This window comes from Schistocerca americana, chromosome 7 (genome assembly GCF_021461395.2).
Source record: "Schistocerca americana isolate TAMUIC-IGC-003095 chromosome 7, iqSchAmer2.1, whole genome shotgun sequence".
NCBI classification, from domain to species: Eukaryota; Metazoa; Arthropoda; class Insecta; order Orthoptera; family Acrididae; genus Schistocerca; species Schistocerca americana.
In genome coordinates this window covers 222,002,210-222,023,382 of record NC_060125.1, presented here as the reverse complement: position 1 = coordinate 222,023,382, position 21,173 = coordinate 222,002,210, and the positions used below count along the sequence as shown (strand labels likewise).

The 21,173-nt window shown below is 44.2% G+C and overlaps 1 protein-coding gene across 1 annotated transcript in view; it reads right to left on the bottom strand.

The window, feature by feature from the left end:
• Nucleotides 1-21,173, bottom strand: part of LOC124622850 (lutropin-choriogonadotropic hormone receptor-like) — a 410,889-nt gene that overhangs the window by 43,135 nt on the left and 346,581 nt on the right. Inside the window, exons 12-15 of the mRNA XM_047148642.1 lie at nucleotides 15,362-15,654; nucleotides 9,742-9,924; nucleotides 7,807-8,001; nucleotides 4,791-5,063 (exon numbers count right to left, since the gene is read on the bottom strand). Of these exons, the coding sequence (XP_047004598.1) occupies nucleotides 4,791-5,063; nucleotides 7,807-8,001; nucleotides 9,742-9,924; nucleotides 15,362-15,654 (944 nt within the window). The remainder of the gene's footprint in view (nucleotides 1-4,790; nucleotides 5,064-7,806; nucleotides 8,002-9,741; nucleotides 9,925-15,361; nucleotides 15,655-21,173) is intronic.

Here is a 21,173-nt window from a genome sequence, read left to right as displayed (position 1 = left end):
ATTAAAAAGAACGTAATTAATTTTTTGTCTGTGACAGATACATCACTGTAGTCCCATACACATTGACAATGGTAATTGGCTCAACCGTTTTGTTTACCTCCTCTAGCAGAGTACTACGGAATTAAGATTTCAAAGTGTAGCAGTACTGCAGTCATTTACCTGCAAACCCAACTGAATAAATGGCACAATTTTAGGTTTTTGAGATGATAATTAAATTTTTATGGCTATCCGTCATACACGCAAGGTAAACATTAATAACACCTACAACCATCAGACACGGATTCCTCACTGGAAATGGAAGAAAAACGACCCTATGAACATATGTGTGGGAAATGCATCATTGCCATGGTTGATGACGTAAACGAATGAAAGTTCCTCTGACCACTTGCTGTGTGTTCCTAGTGCGTTGTAGACTGTGTGATTGACGCAGTGTACGGTAAGCAGCAGAATCTACCGATATTCGTGTCAGGATGAAGCCGAGAAGGTATTCATGTCAGGAACAAGCTGAGAACGTGTTTTTGTACGGCCACGCAGATGGAAACAGTCAACAGAGAGCACAGCTACAGCCAAACATGTACCTCAGAGACACCAAGCACATCATGCAATATTTCAAGCCTGTTTTGGGCGTTTGCGTGATAATGGGTCCTTTCAGACAGACGAACGTGCAGGGAGGCGGCGGACTGTGCTTACACCAGATTTGGACGATCGGGTCCTACAGAACATTGAGATGAACCCCGGTACAAGCTCCACGCAAGTGCCCCGCCGACATGGTGTAAGCCAAAGTACGATTATGTGTATCCTGCATGGCAACCGCTACTATCCATATCTCCTGCAACGAGTGCAAGAATTATCAGCAGCGTGTTTCCCTCTACGAGAAGGATTTTGTCGTTGTTTGTTTACACCAGACCATCACAATTATCCGATTTCTGTCATCAGTCCTCTTTACCGACGTTGCAACCTTTACCAGAACTGGCATCATCAATCTGCATAATCGTTACCTGCGGGCTATATACAACCCTCAGTGAATAGTTCAGGCATCTCATGAGCATCGGTTCAACATCAGTATGTGGGCAGGATTCTTTGCGACCACATACTTGGACCGGTTATTATTCCAAAACGCCTAGACGAGATACATACCTGGACTTCCTGCGGAATATTCCGCCTCGGCTGCTTGAGAATGTTCCTTTAACAATACAGTAGATTATGTGGTTTCTGCATGACACGGCACCACTCCACGTCCACATCACAATTCACCGAAACCTCAAAACATCTTCCCTGGACGTTAGACAGCAAGTAGCGGCCTTGTAGCATGGCCTGCTAGATCACTGGATTTAAACTACCTGAATTTTTACCTCTGGGGGCATTTGAAAGTAGTTGTGTGCTGAACCGTTTATTGATGTGCAGACCCTCCAGCAGTGTGTTCACGACGCCTGTGATGCTGTTCTGTGTCAGCCTGGAAAGTACAAAAGAGTGCGGCAATCCATCATGCGACGTGTGAACGCCGCATTGCATCCGTAGAGGCCACATTGAACAATTGTAGCGACGTGGATGCTGTGTACCTCTGTACTATGTTCCGGCTTGATTTGTTGTCGTTGCATTCACATTGTCAATTTCCGGACACATGTTCATAGGACCTTTTTCCCTCCATTTCCAGTCAGGAATCAATCCCTGCAGTTTGACGCTTTTATTAATGTTCGCCCTGTATAAATGCAGTCGAGAAACAATGTTCAAAATGTTCAAATGTGTGTGAAAACTTATGAGACTTAAACTGCTAGGATCCTCAGTCCCTAAGCTTACACACTACTTAACCTAAATTATCCTAAGGACAAACACACACACACCCATGCCCTAGGGAGGACTCGAACCTCCGCCGGCACTAGCCGCACAGTCCATGACTGCAGCGCCTTATACTGCTCGGCTAATCCCGCGCGGCGAGTCGAGAAACAATATTGGTGTATTATATCGGCCACTGTTTTGGACATTGCTGGCAATAGTGTAATCTCATTCCAGCAAATGTAATGACAGTGGAATACTACACGTATTTGCTGAGCATACTGCTCTGCTTGAATGTGTCCAAGATAAAAGACAATTCACTACTTTCAGTTTCTGAACTCTCACTGGGGGTACACTATTGGTGTGGAGGAAGAGGGGGATGGGGATAGGGAGATGCAGCATAGAACTGAAGAATTTCAAATGGCTCTGAGCACTATGGGACTTAACTTCTGAGGTCATCAGTCCCCTAGAACCTAGTTCTACTTAAACCTAACTAACCTAAGGACATCACACACATCCATGCGCGAGCCAGGATTCGATTTGCGACCGTAGCAGTCGCGCGGTTCCGGAACTGAGCGCCTAGAACCGCTCGGCCACCGCGGCCGGCCTGAAGAATTTGTTCTGTCGTATTTTGCCGGATGTAACGGTCTAAAGGGCAGGAGATTACAGCTGCGTTGAACAGTGCACTTGGCAGGGGCATCTTGTGGAATACAGACATCTACATATAACGACAAAGAGTTTCTTATTTCCTTTACAACTTGTTGCAATTAAATCTAACTTCATTTAACTAGCAAGAAAGTAGCATTTGACCTGGTACTGGAATACTGGGCTCTGTAATTAAAGACTCACAAAACATCCTCTATTAGATGACAGACCCGGCATTGACTGAGTGTTTACTTACAGCTGTCCCATGTCTGAAACAGTATGATTGGGGACATCAACGAAGAGCTTGTTTGATTCAGTAACACGCGAGAGAGCCACGTAAGGTTGGCTGTACGAAAAGCAACCGACAAATGGCTTTGAGCACTATGGGACTAACATCTGAGGTCATCAGTCCCTGGAACTTAGAACTACTTAAACCTAAGTAAGGACATCACACACATCGATTCCCGAGGGAGGATTCGAACCTGTGAGCGTAGCAGCAGCGCAGTTCCGTACTGAAGCGCCTAGAACCGCTCGGTCACTGCGGCCGGCAGCAACTGACATGCCACCAACACACAGCATCAGGCCACGTGCTTAGTTTATGGTCATGGCATAACACATGCTCACCACAAATTGTACGCATCTAAAGTGAAATGGTAAATTGATAGCAGCAAGCGCGATTTGGGGTAAATGTAAATGTCGTGTGATTAGGGCCTCCCGTCGGGTAGACCGTTCGCCGGGAGGAAGTCTTTCGATTTAACGCCACTTCGGTGACTTGCGCTTCGATGGGGATGAGATGATGATGATTAGGACAACATAACACCCAGTCCCCGAGCGGAGAAAATCTCCAACCCAGCCGGGAATCGAACCCGGGGCCTTAGGAGAGACATTCTGTCGCACTGACCACTCAGGTACCAGGGGCGGATGCAATTTGGGGTGTAAAAATCGCTTACGCACTCCACTTCACCTCAAAATTCCACTTCCATGATGTTACATTGGAGAGATGTGATTTTAAGTCTCTGTGAGTGAAGGGTTCTGAGGAGGAGGGTAAATGCATGAAGCTATCGATCAGACATTCCGCCTCGATTTTAGAACAATTTTCAATAGAGTGAGTTAAAGCCTGATGTTCTCGAGCTGCAGGAACTCTCACCAAACACTCTCAATTAGATTGTTGAGGCCACATAGTCCAGTCTTTCAGACGTTCTGGCGCATTCAGAAAGACTTGACTCTTTCCAGGAGTTTTTTGTAAGCAAAAATTAAATCAAAATGTAATGAATAGGCACTCAAATTACAATGCAGACTTAATAAATTCATTTTTCTTAGCAAATAATGTAAGTGAAACCTATCAAGAGAAGCTAAGCAATGTCGTTAAGATTTTAACACACAAAGCGATATCAGTAAATCCATATTTCGTAATGAAATATCTTCACTGTTCATTTGTATTCTTAAAGATAAGATTGTGGCGCTTATTTCTGTCCCTGATTTCAACTTTCTATAATACATCTTTCACTAACAAAAAAAAAAATTACGGTATCTTCTATTGGTTCATTGGTGTAGCCTGCTTTGATACTATTGTTTCTTTGGTGTGACGATTAAACATCCAAATTACTAAGCAGAGCAGACGATTCTAGATAAAATTATAAATTACGATATATTTTATTTCCATGATTAGATTTTGATTAAATCAAGCCTACATGTTGTCTGAAGCTACGCTCAAGTTACCTGTGGAAATCTTACGATAATTTGCCTAGCTGTTTTGGAGATTATCATGTTCAAACAGACAAATACATAGACACAATGGTTTTACAATTTCATCAGGTTACTTTCCATTCAGAAAGTGGGTGCACTCAGCGACTGTTATGTGACATAAATTATAGATTGCAGCAATCAGTCATCCTTGTTCAGATTTTATTACGCAAATCCAGATTTGGGCTAGTAGCTAGCCATTTTCAATGCACAATTTTCTATTCCCAGTGCATGTAGGTCCCTGTTTTTCGGCCGTCAGTCACAGTGCTTTAAATATTCAAAGAACTGTGACTGACACCCAAAAAAACAGGAAACTACATGCATTGATAATAGAAAATAGTGCATTGAGAATGGCTAGCTACTAGCCCAAATCTGGATTTGCGTAATAAAATCCAAAGAAGGACGACTGATTGCTGCAATTTATAATTTATAAGGTTTTACAATTTACAATGGTTATGTAGATATGGGCACCAACACTTCAACAGTGCAGTACTTATGTAAAATGATAAACAATAATCAGTTACTTAACTAACATTTCAAACTCATAGGTAACATAACAACAACATATTCAGTAAAACCCCTCCCCAGGACTCGTCCACAGTGGTTGCAGAACAGGGTGGAAGCCTCACCAAAGAGTGGAAGCACGGCCATGATGAGAGAGAAGATCCACCCGCAGAGCATGATGTAGGCTGCGTGGCGCAGTGAGAGGCGCTTGTTGAGGTGCATGGCGTGCGTGATGGCGTAGTTGCGCTCCAGCGTGATGACGGCCAGCGTGTAGACGCTCAGCTCGGCCGACAGCACGCCCAGGAAGCCCGCCAGCTGGCAGCCGGCCGACATCTGCCACGGGATGGCGAAGCGCCGGAACTCGCCCAGCGTTGACGCGTCCACCACCGCCAGGAACCCTGTGGTACACAAAAACGTGTGGCATGTCATTCTACAGACAAACCAAGTCTTTTGTGACAAGGTGGCCAACCTCTGGCACTCATCCTGGCACTGTTAGAAAACCAGTAAACGTAAAAATATTTTGACACATACCCCACTGCCACTAATCCTGTGACGAACAAAACGTGGTATTTCACACCCTGGACATAACACAGCTCATAGTCATAAATTATGAGATTATGAACCTCTGTCATCGAATTTCGACTTATTTACGACTGCTAGGAACCCTGCGAAGTACAAGACACCTGACAGTTCACTCCCTGCATAAATGATGGTACAGCTACAAAGGCATTCCATTTGGCAGATCACAACCATATGCCATGATCACCTCGTCCTCTCCCCCCCCCCCCCTCCCCCTCCTGCCAACCCATTTCCTGTTGACATGTCCATCCCCAGGGAACTTTTGGTAGAGATGAGATGCATCAACTCACCATTATCACAACTGACGATAAATTTTGCTAGTTAACAAACTGACATGTTGCAAATATCATATCGAAGGGTCACTGGAACTTATTGAACGCTGACGTATCCATCACATCCATCTCGACCATGATGTCTGACAGAGTGTAGGAGATATGATACTTGAGACTCAGGACCATTGACAGTCTGCTAAGGCAGTCAACCTACATGCTGTCCGCATTCGTTGCTGCGTGATGTGTAAACGCGAGAAATCCATCAACAATGGGTCTGCCAACTCCTCAACAACTGTGGGCACACGAGGAATTTAAGACAACTCACTCACTTGTATTGACAAAGACTATGAATTCGTTTAGCACTCTATCGATTATCAGCTCTCACGAGATTGGTTGTAACTTTGTCCTTGTTGGGGGCTAGTGCCTCCACCAGATGCCAGAAAGGTAGCAGCCACGAGAATACATGGCCGTCTTAAGTTACGTTTGCTACACAATGAAGAAAAATGTACTATGCCCATATTGAGTGCATGACACTCTCACGAGGTCTATGAACACTGGATGTCCTACTTGGAACTCTGTCAGAGCTTGTGAAAACTTAATCTACAGATGGCTACGGGGTCTTTCGAGTGGGCTTCTTCGGTTATCCTTTGTTCTTCGTCCTAGCACGTCACATTTATGCAAAATTGCAAACTTGAGACGACTGTTTTCATTATTTTCCCGGAGAGAAACCGTATGTTTGTCGTGCGTCCGATTCTTATTTTGAGCAAAAAATCAACACAGTATACAATGGTGTGCAAAACTTAAGGACGAATTTAAATTTCGCAAGATGTGTCACCGCCAAGTGGCATAGCTCGATGGAACTTGGGTCATACACGTCAAGAACTGCTACGGTGTACTACAGAAGGTAACTGAAAGAAATAAATGACGAGACGAACAGAAATGACATTTCTATTCAACGACAGTAATTAACGTTAAGTCATCGCGATTTTTGACGGATCCCTGGACATTGCAAGAGTGGGGCATGGTTCACAATAGCTTATGTGATCACCACGGATGGCGCGTACGCCCTGCACCGTGCTCTCACGCTAGGCAGAAGTTTGCCAACGGTCCCCTGCCAGCACAACTGACACGCGCTGGATGGTGCATGTGGACGTCAACGCGAGTCATGGCGTAATGTTATGAACTGCGACCAAGGTAGAAAAGTTATGTTTTTCTGTGTTTAAAAGCAATTGCAAACCGACCAACGAACTTGTAGATGACGTGCTACATGCAGAAGAAACGGCAACAAAACACAGAAAATACGCCGGAAATAACGCTAACAAACGTAAAAACCATGCTGTCACTTAAAGTAAATAAGAACAAAAAAACGCAGATGACGGCGATATTATCGCTGAAATTAGTTTGGCAGAGAAAATAAAATAAATAAGAGCAAAAGTATTTTGCATCAAGGCGGCCCACAATCCAATATTGCTGATTTTACCTAAACACGGACCAATGGAAGAATTTCAGGACAAAATGTGTTTACTTATGCCCATTAGGTAGACATCAGCAAGTGTACTTTGCTTCGGCAACTACGAGCGTCTTTGAAGCCAGAGAATTCAGAATTCATTAACTGAGTGGCGCAATTCAGCATCTTAGTAATACAGTAGAAACTGCGGAAGTAAATCTGTGCTAACATGCTTCTAATATGTCCAGTCAAAACTGTGGTATACTTAACAGCGCTGATATGATGTCGATACTGCTTTTGGAATGAGGAACATGGTGGTGATCCGGCAACTAAGTTGCTTTTACAAGGGGTGCGCGACACACACAAAATGATCGTCATGCCTCGCTTGTGGCACTAACTGTTGTAAGTGGAAACCATCTAAAAACAAGTGTACTGTATTTCCTTGACTCCTGCACATAATTCTGGAATTTTTAAAAATATCGCTGAATGAGCAGGGTCACGAAGGTAACAGGTTAAAAGCGGTCAGCTTTGTGGTACCTTTACACCCGCTGCAAGTGTGGAAGTTTTCGTAGTCCTGTCTAGGCTTGCACTGCACAACATTGTTCGTGGCATAACAGTCTTCACTGTCTAGCTACCCCAAGTTATTTAAGTTATTTATTTTCGTCGTATGTCTTGAGAGCCTAATAGTGGCTCTTTTTTTCTCAACTTAAATGAACGATTTTTTGCTCTAGCAGTCTCACCATCAATGGAATATAGAACGATATAAACTTGTAAGAGCAAACGTCTGCAAGAGTTCGTCCTTAAAAAAAAGAATCACGTTTCTGTGAAGATGACCGGACTTACCGAGATAAATGCCCATGAAGAAGTCGGCGGCGGCGAGGTTGCAGACGAGGAAGCGCGGCACGTCCAACTTGCTCCTCGAGAAGACGAGCACGAAGACGACTGTACCGTTACCCAGCATGGCCAGAAGGAAGACCACCCACACGCCGCAGCGCAGCGTCCACCAGTCGAACAGGTCCTGGCACGGCAGGAATGGACCTGTTGGAGCAGGATAACGTCTTAGAGACTGGTTAATGCCGTGAAACACCAACTATAGCCTAGAGAATGGCCGCATTTGGGCGAAGAAGTTGAAATAAACATCCTGGTTCATAATCAAGGTTACCTGAGTGCATCCAAGTCATAATCCAAAAAGATACCCTGAGAGCATCTCAGAATTATCTACGGCCTGAACGACACTCTCCATACACTGCGAATTTTATCCCTCTTTGAGCCGTCAGCGCATTTAACACCTCGTATCATTAAAAAATTGAGCGATATCACGACTTCGCGTGCCAGACTACATGTACTCCTTCGGCCCCTGTCCAGTTCTTGTGATGTTTGGCTCATTCACCAAATTTTCTTCGCAATGTTAGATCGGAAACTTGTTCAGATGGCAATGCATTCGCTGATAGCAGTTCCTCTACGTTGTGAAATCGATTGTCACTGTCACTGCATGACACTCGATCGAGAATCTTCTAACGCCCACTGTTCTCTTTGCTTTGTCACATTATTGCGAGTGGTACTCCATTCCTTGTGGCACAATAGACATTTCGCGCTGCTATATTTACAAATCGAGCACCTTCATTCACAGTGTGGTCATATGTACGCCAAACACGGTGGCTCCGTTCTGCGATTCTGTCAAGCTTTCACGTCGACTCATGTTATTGTGTTGATTCCATGCAGCCGATTGGCACCTACACAAACCTTCACTGCCATGACTTACTCAATGATGGATAGTCATATGATCGACTAGTTCGAGTCCCGTACCATCTACATCGTTCCAAACCGGCGAGTGTGCTCTAAAGGGGCGACGGGGCGGGGGGGGGGGGGGGGGGGGGGAGCGGACAGGAGGGTGGCTAAAATTTTGCTACAAGATCAGGCACGTCGAACAAGAGCAACGGAATAAATTTCGAATAAGAACCATGATATTTCCTAGGAGTGAACAATCAACACTGTATGATACATTGAAACAAAATTATGATGTACAATAATTACACGTCATTTTAATGGAAACGGCTGCTTTCACTGTCGCTATCCAAAGACCTCAAAGAGTGTGTGAAATTCCATCTCATGTAAAAATCTCACGTGATATAACCACTCTTCTCTGCAGTTTTGAGACCGAAGGTATTCAGACTCCAAACTGCAGAGAAGCGTGGTTATGTAGCGTGAGATTTTGAATGGAGTTTCCCGCGTATTTAGGTACCTTGATAGCAACAGTGGAAGCAGGTATTTCTATTGTAATTACGAGCTCAGTGCTCTTTTATTTGCTCTCCTCGGTGCAAACTATTTGTAAATCAAAGTGCCTCGAAAAGGAACCGTCGGAAATACTATATAAGGCTTTTTTTCGTTCAGGTTTGCATTTGTTGTTTCCAGGTGGTTCTTTTTTGTGAGGAATCATAGGCAGTAATTTCGTTTCATTCTGTCTTTGTTATCTGCGAAATTAACAACAGTGAGACGTAGAAACAAACGAAAAGATCTTCTGGCAGATGCACGAGTGTTGCACGTGTCTCCACGTCGGGAATGGGGAAACTCCTGTGCTTGAGCACGATGGCCACTACGCCAAAGAAAGAGGCAAGAGTGACTATGCACCGTTGCATGCGGCACTCATTTCTTCGTACGGCTTCATGCACCTGCCGCATACTGAATGTTCTACAGGTGTGAACGAACCCTTTACTCGCGGTCTGTTCATTCCTGCCGCGCGGCGTGCATAGCGGTACATTGCGTCGCTCGGCGGCCTACCTGGCAGGGGCACACAGCGCACGAAGTCCGCGGCTCCGTGGTCGGCTGCGACAGTTCGACCGCCGTCGTTCTCCTCGAAGTATTCCTCCACGTAGGCCGGCAGGTTACCCGGGTACGTGAAATCCGACCCGAAGCTCTCCCACAGGTCTGTCACTTGAGGCCCGAACTTCTTGCTCAGGTTTTCTGCAAACATATATCACATCTCGCAACAATCAATTGGAGCACTCACATACTCACTTATTTTAATATTAAAATTAATTTGTTTCGTACAGTAAAATAATTTATCTGTATTCTACATCTAAGACTTAAACATTTAACGATATAACAGCGACGTAAACACTGCTATGGACAGCAATACTAGCATGTTTATTTATTATTAAAAACAGAGTTCTGTTTCACTCCCAGCATCTTGGTGCACTGTCTTCGACTGGAGTCCTGTAGACCGATACTGTGACGAATACAGCGGAGACGACTCTTTGAGGCTCATCATTTCATCCCCATCGACGCGCAGGTCGCCGAAGTGGCGTCAAATCGAAAGACCTGCACCAAGCGAACGGTCTACCCGACGGGAGGCCCTAGCCACACGACATTTCCATTTTACACTACACCTGTAGATGGTTTCCTGGTGATTCTCCGGAGATGTCCGTTTGATATAGGGGTACGTTGCAGGATAGCATCGTATTTGCAGGGGCGGTAACAATATGACCGAATACATGGGACCACAAGACCCGTATATTTAATGAAAGACACCTACGAGCCTGAGAATCAGACAAATTGCAGTTTGTTTGGGGCAACAGAAGCACTGCAAGGAGATTATGTAACGTACTCCCCAACAGGCTCGCCATGCTGAACATTGACCCAACGTGAAGTGGGAAGTATCTGTTAACATGACATAAACCATACCTCAAACATATTCTGCTAATCATGTCGTCTGCATCACGGGGTCCCGGGTTCAATTCCCGGCCGGGTTGGGAACTTTCTCTGCCCGGGGACTGCGTGTTTGTGTTGTCTCCATCATTTCATCATCATCATCATTTCTGAACGTGGCTAAAACTGGACTGTGTACAGATTGGGACATTGTAAGGGCGCTGATGACCGCGTACTTGACCGCCCGACAAACAAAACATCATCATCATCGTAATCATGTCGTTCGTCCCTGTTTCCAAGTGGTGAGAGATTACAAATAAATTGTGATTTGTAGACATTTGGAAAAGATCAAGTCTCTCATCTACAGTTAATTTCATAGTGCAACATAGACCAAAAAAGCAAATATTCAACTTTCGGTCCTTAAAATCAAGTGTATGCTCAGAATATGAACTGCACATCAGTACTATGTGCGACGGTAGTATCTGTTCCCGAAAGAACAGTTACTGTAGATGACCATGCAGCTTTGCTAGAAATGAAATGATAATTAAATGGACACCCTAGCTGCAAACAGGCGTTGATGTACTTCATTGGGGACATGTTGAAAATGTGTGCCCCGACCGGGACTCGAACCCGGGATCTCCTGCGTACATGGCGGACGCTCTATCCATCTGAGCCACCAAGGGCACAGAGGATAGTGCGCCTGCAGGGACTTATCCCTTGCACGCTCCCCGTGAGACCCACATTCCCAACATGTCCACACCACTACATTCGTAGCGCGCCTAACAGATGTTTGCCCATCATACTCATTACTCGTGGCAGATTAATCTACCAAGTCCCGTACGAGTTCGGGCATAGCGTGTGCGTTCGCATCAGTACATTCTCAGACCGAAGTAAAAGAAAATGGAAGACACGTCTAAAATGTAATTAAAAGAATGTATAAAAGTGAAAGGATCATCAACATAGGTATGCATATGCTCGAGGGTTGCAGAGGCGTACACATATCAGCAGAGCCAATGTAGAATAATGTAGTAATAATTTATCAAGGTCGGTATAGCTGTAGTTAAATGGAAAACATAGAGCTCTCCCAAGGCAGTCAATAACAGCTGTAGTAGGTCGATTCGGGCTCACAGAAGACTATATTCCGGTGATAAAGTGTTTGCAGGGTGAAGACACGTAGGGTTATTACTGTCTGAAGGACGTTCCTTTAATGCTGCAAGTCGGTTCAGTAAATAGTGAATGCTGATCAGAAGTCACAGTAAGCTTGTTTTAACAAAATACTAAGGCAGTTAAAGATATATCTTGATACTGACGTCACTGTATCTCACAGCATCGTTTAAGTAGCGAAGAAATAGTAAGGCTTCCTATGGAGGGGTACTTCGTATGGAGGGGTACGTCATACGTGATTTCTATGCAAGGATTTTATTGCAGAATGGAAGAGTGGCCATTTATGTCAAAGGTAATATCTCATTTAAAATACTAAGAACATCAAAACACTGTAAAACCTAATATTTGCAGGCTGTACAGAAGAGTTTGAATTTTCAAAGAAAAATGTTTCATTATAGGGCACTACAGATTTCCTAGTCAAATTACACGATTTTCCTCTCCAGTACTGACGCTCTGTTAGGCTTGGTTTTTAAGGAAGATAAGAAGTAGATTTTGTGTCGGGATCTCAAAATTATCTTTCTGAATGATTCTCCAGAGAAAGGAATTTTATTGGTCATACCTGAATCATACAGTCTGACGCAAAGAGAATTCTTCCAAACCAGATTTCAATGAAACAGCAGCACGTTTTATAGACAATATCTTCATAGGTTGTTTTCTAGTTCATGCCCGCTATGTAATAAAAATTAGTAACAGACTGTTAGACCATGATACACACACAGCAATAGGGAAAGGTATCAAAACACAGTCATATTTCAAGACAGTGAACAAAAGATTTACAGATACGGGCCCACAAGCAATGCAAAGATCTAAAGCCAATCTCGAAGGAGAAACAAGGTAAGAAGTCTAGCATACAGACAATTTGAAGGGTAAATATAACAAATTTCTTCAAATATTTATCACGTTTTTTGATAGCTCTTTCTCATTAAAAACAATTGCATTGAATCATGCAGTACTAATAAGCAACTGATATTGAAAACTAATGATGTTAGAATATTATTTAGAAGAAATCTGGAGCTGCGTCACAATCTGAATGACAATCAGAGCCCGGTAACAGAATTTCACTACAGACAATGCTACGTAATGCTGAGGAATGTCGTTAGACAGGCTACAACAATGCTTTACACCAAGAGAATGAATAACTGTCAGATCAAAATAAAAGCTTTGTGGTCACTGTGAAAGAAATGTCAAGCCAGAATGTGGGTGGTCAATGTAATATACCTCTCTAGTATGATAACGAACTGTTAGTCATCTATCAGAGATGAGAAAATATTTATTACTCGCTTGTGATCGATAGTTGGCACGTTAAATCAAAATTTTATTGGCACAGGTAAATATGCAGAACTATTGAAAGCTGGTGTTTCGAGACAACTACGTCATATGAAAGTACAGGAAACAAAGAGTCCCATGTTAACACAGTGGATGTACTATTGTTCCTTAGAGTATAGAGTGCGATGGCAGACATGAACTGTCTCAGACTGAGTTATGTAAAAAATTAAATGTAATCGGTCAGTGGCCGAAACAGGAATAATATTGGATAAAAAAAATGAAATCATTTGCATTGTAATCATTTTGCAGTTCTCCATCTGGTGCATCTTATACTGTTATCTTTAAGAAATTTTATTTAAGCTTGCCTGGAGTTTGACTTTTTCAATTTGCCTGACTCCTGCTTCCCTGAATGCTTGCAAAACCTTCTGCATAAGAACAATATATTCTGACCATGGGATAGTGACAATCAGCAAGTCATCATGTGATTTGCTGTAGAAGCAATTGGCCATGGACTTTATCTAGAACTGCAAAATACAGCGTGTCCCAAAGAAACACTGACAAGCTTTGGGGACAAGTTCCTTACACAAAAACAAGAAAAAAATGTTTAGTAAACGTGGGCTCTAAAATGCGTACCTTAAGAGCGATGAGCAATTTTTCAGCTATGATACTATTAAATATATATCTTCTACTTCAACTCTTTGCCTTCCGTGTTTTGGGAGGAGGTAGTCTGTACCAAAACAAGAAAAAAATGTAACGTAAATATGGGCTCTAAAACGCACACTTGTCCAGTAGAAGAGATGTATTTCACTAGACTCCATGTTTACTCGACTTGGTTTTCCATGGTTTGGTCCACACAACTTCCTTCCAAATATGGAAAGCGAAGTTATTGCAGTGGAAGAGATCTGTTTCATAGTATCAAACATGAACAACTGCTCATAGCTCTTAATGTATGCATTTAAGGCCCATGTTTACTAGACTTCTTTTCTTGTTTCATTGTAAGGGACTTACCCCAAAGCTTGTCGGTAGTTTTTTGGGACACCTTCTGTTTACCCTATTCAACAGAGGACAAGACCATAAATAAGTAATTTCAGCTGGAAAATACGAATGCCGTATCCTTTCAAGAAATTACTTTCCTATGTAATTTGCCAGTAAGAAACTCTTAGGCGAACGCTGCTCAGAAATTTTATGTTGTGAAATTTATGTAAATGCTTTTCTAGGTTTTGAGGTCTAGTCCTTGCAGATACCAAATATTTGTTGATGCCTCTGGTTTCGAGTGCTAATCGTATTTTTCAACTGGCTTTGTCGCTACAGGTAATGGGCAAGCATACTGATTTTTTCGTCGGTCTGTCTCCCCCACCACCCCAGTGTAGCATCTTTCGAAACGCCTGACCCTTTTGAATATGTAAAACGCCCCTTATATTCTTCTTTGAGTAATTTAAGTGTTTACTCAAGTTTATACCAATCGGAGGAATGAAAGGGTTCCGTTGCATGAGATACAAAGGTGGCTACTAAACTGAAACAAGTGCCTAAACCAATCTGCAGACTGCATCCTATAAGCATAGGAAACTATTTTTTTAACTGGCTGAGAAAAAACGATTTCGCTTTGTCTTTTGATTTTTGAGACCATTCCAGATCACTTGATAACATTCAAGAAAGCCATAAAGATGATCTGCCCTAACTGATTTCCGAAAGTACCTGGTGCATGCACCTCATCACTGTCTTATACGCCCTTATAATCCACAACGGGATAGTGGAATGTTGTATAACGTTTTATAACACTCTGAAGAATTCTAGAACATTCTGGTTCCAGAAGATGCTTGAAACTTCTTTATACCGTTTTATACCACTCTGGAGCACTGTAGAGCGCCCTTGAACCACAAGATTCTATAACATCCCTAAACATTCTGTTTTGGACATTTAACACTCAGAAACATTTCGGCCAATTTCAGTTGTTTTTTCACTCGATTCCCAGCTCCTTGACTGGAGCCTGTCAATGGAATGCCAGGTTTGACTCCCATGTTTTAGTAACTAACCCATGCAATTCCAACCGACATCTTCTTCATGGACGAGGGATGGAGGGCTACCACATCTAACCCACAAGGGGCTGACTACGAGGTTAGGTTGTGGAGCTATAGCGGCACGCAGAGACAAACTACGCTGGGACTTACATATATGATCAACTGCAAATGACTTAAGTACATCAATATATACTTATTTTCCCAGCGACGGGAATTCTAATTGTATCACTAGACTATATTCTCAGATTTCGATGAGGAATTTAGCAAATGCGGTTGCAGTGCTTAGTGCTGGGTGCTGCACTCACGGAACTGAGGCCAGATATCAGTCAGGCTGGAGTTCCAGAGGCTCATGTCGAACTCGGAATCCTCGGGGAAGATGACGGCGTCCTTGAGGGGTGGCTTGGGCGGCAGGTCGGGTGGCAGCAGAGGCAGGAAGGCGCAGCAGTGGTAGGCGTAGGCCAGCATCAGCCGCTGCACGCGCGGGAACCGCTCCGGGGGCGGGAACTCTCGCAGCTCGGGGTTGTTGAACACCTTCAGCACCAGCAGCCGCTCCAGCCCGGCCGTCGGCAGCACGGGGAACGTGTTCTCGCCCAGGTTCCTGTGGAAGACGCAACAGGTGTTAAGAATTGTGAAGATGGTTCGATAAACTCTCTGCCAGGCACTTAAATGTGATCCGCAATGTATCAATGTAGATGCATATGTAGGGGTGTTAAGCAGGGTACATTGGTGATGACAGCATGCAAGGCCATATACAATGATCAGCTAAAACATTACGACCTTTGCGCACTGGAAGGTTGGATGCCTCGTGGTGGTGTTGCGGGCACTTCATGCAGTAAGAAAAGCATGTAAGCCGAGCAGAAGCTGATGGGGGACTACGCTAGCGAAGTTATGCTCTGCGAATGGAGAAATCTTCTGAGCCAAGCGACTTTGCCAAAGGGCAGATTATTATTATGCGCAGCCTGTGAACGAGTACCTCAAAAACGGCGAAGCTGGTCGAATGTTCACGTTCTACTGTCAATGAACCTCTACTGAAACTGTTAGAAGTACACCGAAACTACCACTACGCCCTAAATGGTTGGAGGTCCTCGACTCTTCACAGAACGTGGGCTTGTCTGCCTTATAAAGTAGGGTATACGGCGATCTGTGGCACCTCTGGCAAAAGAGCCAAATGTTGGTGGATTCACATGTGTTTCGGAGCACACCATTCAGCGCACATCGTTGAACAAGGGGCTTCGCAGCACACGACCATTCGTGTTCACGCGTTGGCCCAACGACATCGTCAGTTACGATTGTAGTGGTCTTGGGATAATCTAGGTTGGACCATGCATCACTGGAATGCTCATCGGACGAATCACGTTTTTGCTACACCAAGTCCTTGGTCGTCTCCACAAACGACGGCATCCAGGCGAACGGCTGACGGAACGTGCACCGCACCACGGACGAAGGCTGGTGGGAGCAGTATTATGCTATTGCAGACATTCTCCTGCGCGTCTCGAAGTCAGAATCGCTGTGCTGTGGTTCGAGGAGTATTATAGTGAACTTACATTTATGCCTTGGCCACCAAATTCCCATCTGGGTCGCTATCGAGTGCCATCACTACGTATGCAAATCAGCGGCCAGGTATTTGCGGGAATTACATGACTTGTGCGTGGACACCTGGTACCATAAAGCTCCACAAATATACCAACGAATTGCAGAATCGATGATACGCAGAATCGGTGATACATTGCGTTACAACGATAACCCGACACGCTATAAAGCAGATGGTCATAATGTTTTAGCTCGCCAGTGCAAGTGTTACATGTGATGGCGTCAGTAGCCTAGTACTGGGTTCCATAGCTGACGTCGTTAGTGCATTCTTGTGCGGCGCCACTGTTTCGGAATTAGTCGGCTCGAATCCTGGAGGTGGAATAATTTTTCATTGTGGCAAATAGTGGTGTACATTACTTGATGTCTAGAAGTTGCGCCTAGTGCACTGGTTACCTTCAGCCGTGATCACAAGTCACCTCAAGGTGCGTGACTGTGCACGAGAGGATCACGTTCCGTGCGGGCTCCGTCTTCACTGTTCCAGTCGGGAACGGTGCGTTGGAAGAACGGCTGTTGGTAAGCTTCCTTGTGAGTTATAAGCTCTCTAATTGTCGCCAACTTTTTTCTTTTCTCTCGCGATATGAACGTCCGGTTTACCCTTCTAGGAAACACGCTCGCGGAATTTTAATAACAAACTACACCACGCCGCACAATGTCTCTCTTGTAGCGGCTAGTCCGGAACCGCGCGACTGCTACGATCGCAGGTTCGAATCCTGTTTCGGGCATGGATGTCCTTAGGTTAGATAGGGGACTGATGACCTTAGATGTTAAGTCCCATTGTGCTCAGAGCCATTTGAACCATTTGTAGTGGCTTCCGCTTGAGTTGGATGAGCAGCTGCGCGACTCTCTTGCGCTTACTAAACGTAGCTGAGAAGAAACTCTTCCTTGGATCTTCTCTTGTTTATCAACCGTATCTGATAAGGGACCCAGGCCAGTGAGCAGAAGTATCTGTCGAACAAGTGTTTTATAAGCTATCTTCTTCGTTAATGGACTGAATTCTTGACTATTGTTCCGCAGAATATCAGTCTGCCTGCAGCCTGTCCTATCATTATTTCTATGTGCTCGTCCCAGTTTAAATCGCTCTGTATACATACTCTGAGATCTTTGATAGATGTGAGTGTTTCCAGTAATGTTTTGGTGTGCAAGTAACCTTACATGGGAAAGGATTAGTTACAAGAAGGGCTTCCGCTCATCCTGTACCACAAACATTCCTAAATCCAGCCTAACATGTCGACCCCATGAAGATACAGTATAAAGACCAGAAAAAGAAGAAATATGAATACATGGAACTGAAGAACAAGAAGAGTTCAGATAACTTCGGCAGCCTATTCTAGGATATGACAATGTTTAGGTGTAGCTTCCTGTACGTGCTTAGGAAAGCTGTCTTGCATAACATAATGCTTCACCTTTTGTTCCTGTCATAGTTACGAGCTTGAGACTTGATCATGGACCGTAGTTTTTTAAAATGTGCTTCTCTTTTTATCTGATCATAAATGACTGCTTATTTTATGCATTTAACTGGTTACGGATTGTTTACCGCTTACTTCAAAAAACGGTTCAAATGGCTCTATGCACTATGGGACTTAATGTCTGACGTCATCAGTCCCATAGACTTAGAACTACCTAAACCTAACCTAAGGCCATCGCACACATTCATGTCTGAGGCAGGATTTGAACCTGCGACCGTAGCAGCAGCGCTGTTCCGGACTGAAGCGCCTAGAACCGCTCGGCCACAGCGGCCGGCTTACCGATTACTTAATTTATAGTTGTTGGGCCTAGATCGGATGGGCGCGTTATTGCTAGGATCCAATAAAACATTAGCTGTTGTGTTTTTATGGATTACTAATGTTTACCTTCGTACCTACGGTTGATATAGTCTCTCGAAGTATATATGTAGCACACAGGTTGCCAATCTAAGTAGCGTATATTCTACCTGCAGTACATATGCTTCAACATTTGATGGAGGTTCGTCCGTGATGTAGATTTTTTTATTCGTACGTAACTGTTACGTTGCCACTGCACGATACAAGCTCGATGCTGATTCACAATGGTAACTCCACTACGCAACAACTGTATTTTGTCCTACAAGTATTATATTACAGTGTTCACAACTTGTCTGATTATTATCAGTTTATGGTTGTATTACACGTCAGTGATATTTTCGTTAACAATGGAAAATGTAGGATGAATATAACAATTACGAGAAGGAAAGTTGCTAGACTGTAGTCGTGTGTGTGAGTTGCGTTAGCGTGTGTGTGTGTGTGTGTGTGTGTGTGTGTGTGTGTGTGTCTAGTGTTGACGAAGGCCAAATGGCCGAAAGCTTTAATTATGAGAGTCCTTTTGTTGTGCCTATCTGCGACTCAGCATATCCGCTTTTGGTGAGTAGCAACTTCCCTTCTCGTAAGTGATATTTTCGTTAAATTTATATGTAACATCTTTCTTCACTAGTTTAATGTGCAATCTGTCCGATACTCGATCCATTCCACCTACTTCTTTACCTCTTTTCACTTTCAGGTTCCTAAGATACCGATACCTGTCAGAGGAACCTAATAAATCTGTGCCATTAATACCGGGTGGTCATAGTTAAACTTTCCTATTCAACACGTTATAACACGGAAAATAATTACCGCACGAGTACCAAACTTGGTAACTATAATGTCCAGAGTATGGACTGCATGATTTCCATACGTCACAGCGCCACCGTCCAGTTCCAACTATGGCCACCAGGGTGGTGATCAGTCATCGTGATTCATAGTATCACACACCTGGCCAGTCGCAGTGGACTTGTTGACGTGTCAGCATGAGCTTGGACGAAATGAGCAGGACATTGTTGGTGAAGGTCTATTATCAAAACAACAGTAATGCTGCAGCTGTACTTCGAGAATATCGCGGGCTGGAAGCACCACGGAAAGGTTCTCTTGCTCCACCTGCTGTACGGAGCGTGATGAAGAAATTAACTGGAGAACTGGGCGTCGCTCCGCGAAGAGACCGAGGACCGTTTGCACCACAGGTGGTTGATGAAATCGCTGTTGCTACGGCAGACAACGCTGCGCGCAATTACCGATCGTCGGACTGTGCGCGCTGTGTCACGACACTTGAACGGCCAGTGGCCCACTGTACGGAAGCTTCTACGAAACATTCCCAAATAGTATCCGTACAATACGCTTATTGTACAGCAGCTTGCACCACAGGACTCAAAACGACGTGGTGACTTCGCTCTCCACTTTCTCGCAATTATTAAAGGTGACGAAGGCTAGCCCTGGACCATTTTTCAATGACGGGTGAGGTGAACACACAAAATTGTTGAGCGTGGGGATCTTCACCTCCAATCACTGTGCGTGAAGTTCCTCTGCATGGTGAACGTCTCACTGTAATGTGTGGTACAACGTCTACGATCACGATTTTTCAACATTGGCCCATTCTTTTTTCAGCAGATTGGTGCTCAAAGATTGAAGATGAGCACTGTGACTGGCCAGCGTTACTGCGATATGCTTCACCAGCATGTCATACTGTAAGGGTTCCGTAGGCCTTTACTATAAATTTGCACTCGGCACAGGTTGATAGGGCGAACAATCGATTGTCTCGTGTTGCGAGAGCGAGTGTGGAGTTGAGCCAGTGCCATGTTGCGGGTAGAGGTGTATGGAGGTCTTTATTGAAATGTAAGGCTTTAACGGAGAAGGGAGTCGCCATCGCCGTGGCTAGACCCCTTTGTACTAGAATAATACCGGGAAGGTGAAGAAGTATTATTACGAAAGTGATCAGTGACATTTCTAGGGCCGATATTCGGTTTCGCGTCTACCGCGCCGGCATCACCTTGGATTGCAGTGTTGGATGCAGTGATGGATTAGCGTGTGACGATAATGGAAAATGAAGAAGCCTGTGCTGAGATTAGCCGTAATTAGATATGTATGACGAAGGCAGTGACTGTCTCCATTTTTGTGTTTTTGAGAAGAATATAGGTTCGTAATTAGTGAAACTGTGTTGGCGTTTTTCTTGTTACCAGACATTTCATTATTACAGTATTGAACAGGACGAACTGGAAAGTAACAACTTCCGTAGCAGTCAAATCCGATTACCAGCCCCATTACGTACACGGTCATATTAATAATAAATATTGGGCTGCGATTCGATCAGATCAGGTCGAAATAAATAAACGGAGGTGTTACAATACCCGCACTACATAAGAGAGACGCATTGATCTCAACAATTTTCATGCAAGATGGGGCCCCACCGCACATCTGGAAACGATCGAATTATCAGCCGATCTTTTCCAAATGCTTAGCAGGCACGATCACCTGATCTCACTCCCTCTGATTTCTGATTGTGGAGCTACCTGCAAGACAGGGTTTACCAGGGGGAACTCCCAAACATGTGGTGATCTGCGCAGCATATGTAGAAAAGTAGACAGCATACCCTCGGACATGCTTCGTTCTGCTGTGCAGAATGCAATCCTGCCCTTTCAGACTCTGCTGGAGACTAATGGGCGCCATATTGAGCCCCTTTCTTTTTAGCAGTAAAGGTACCGGTACC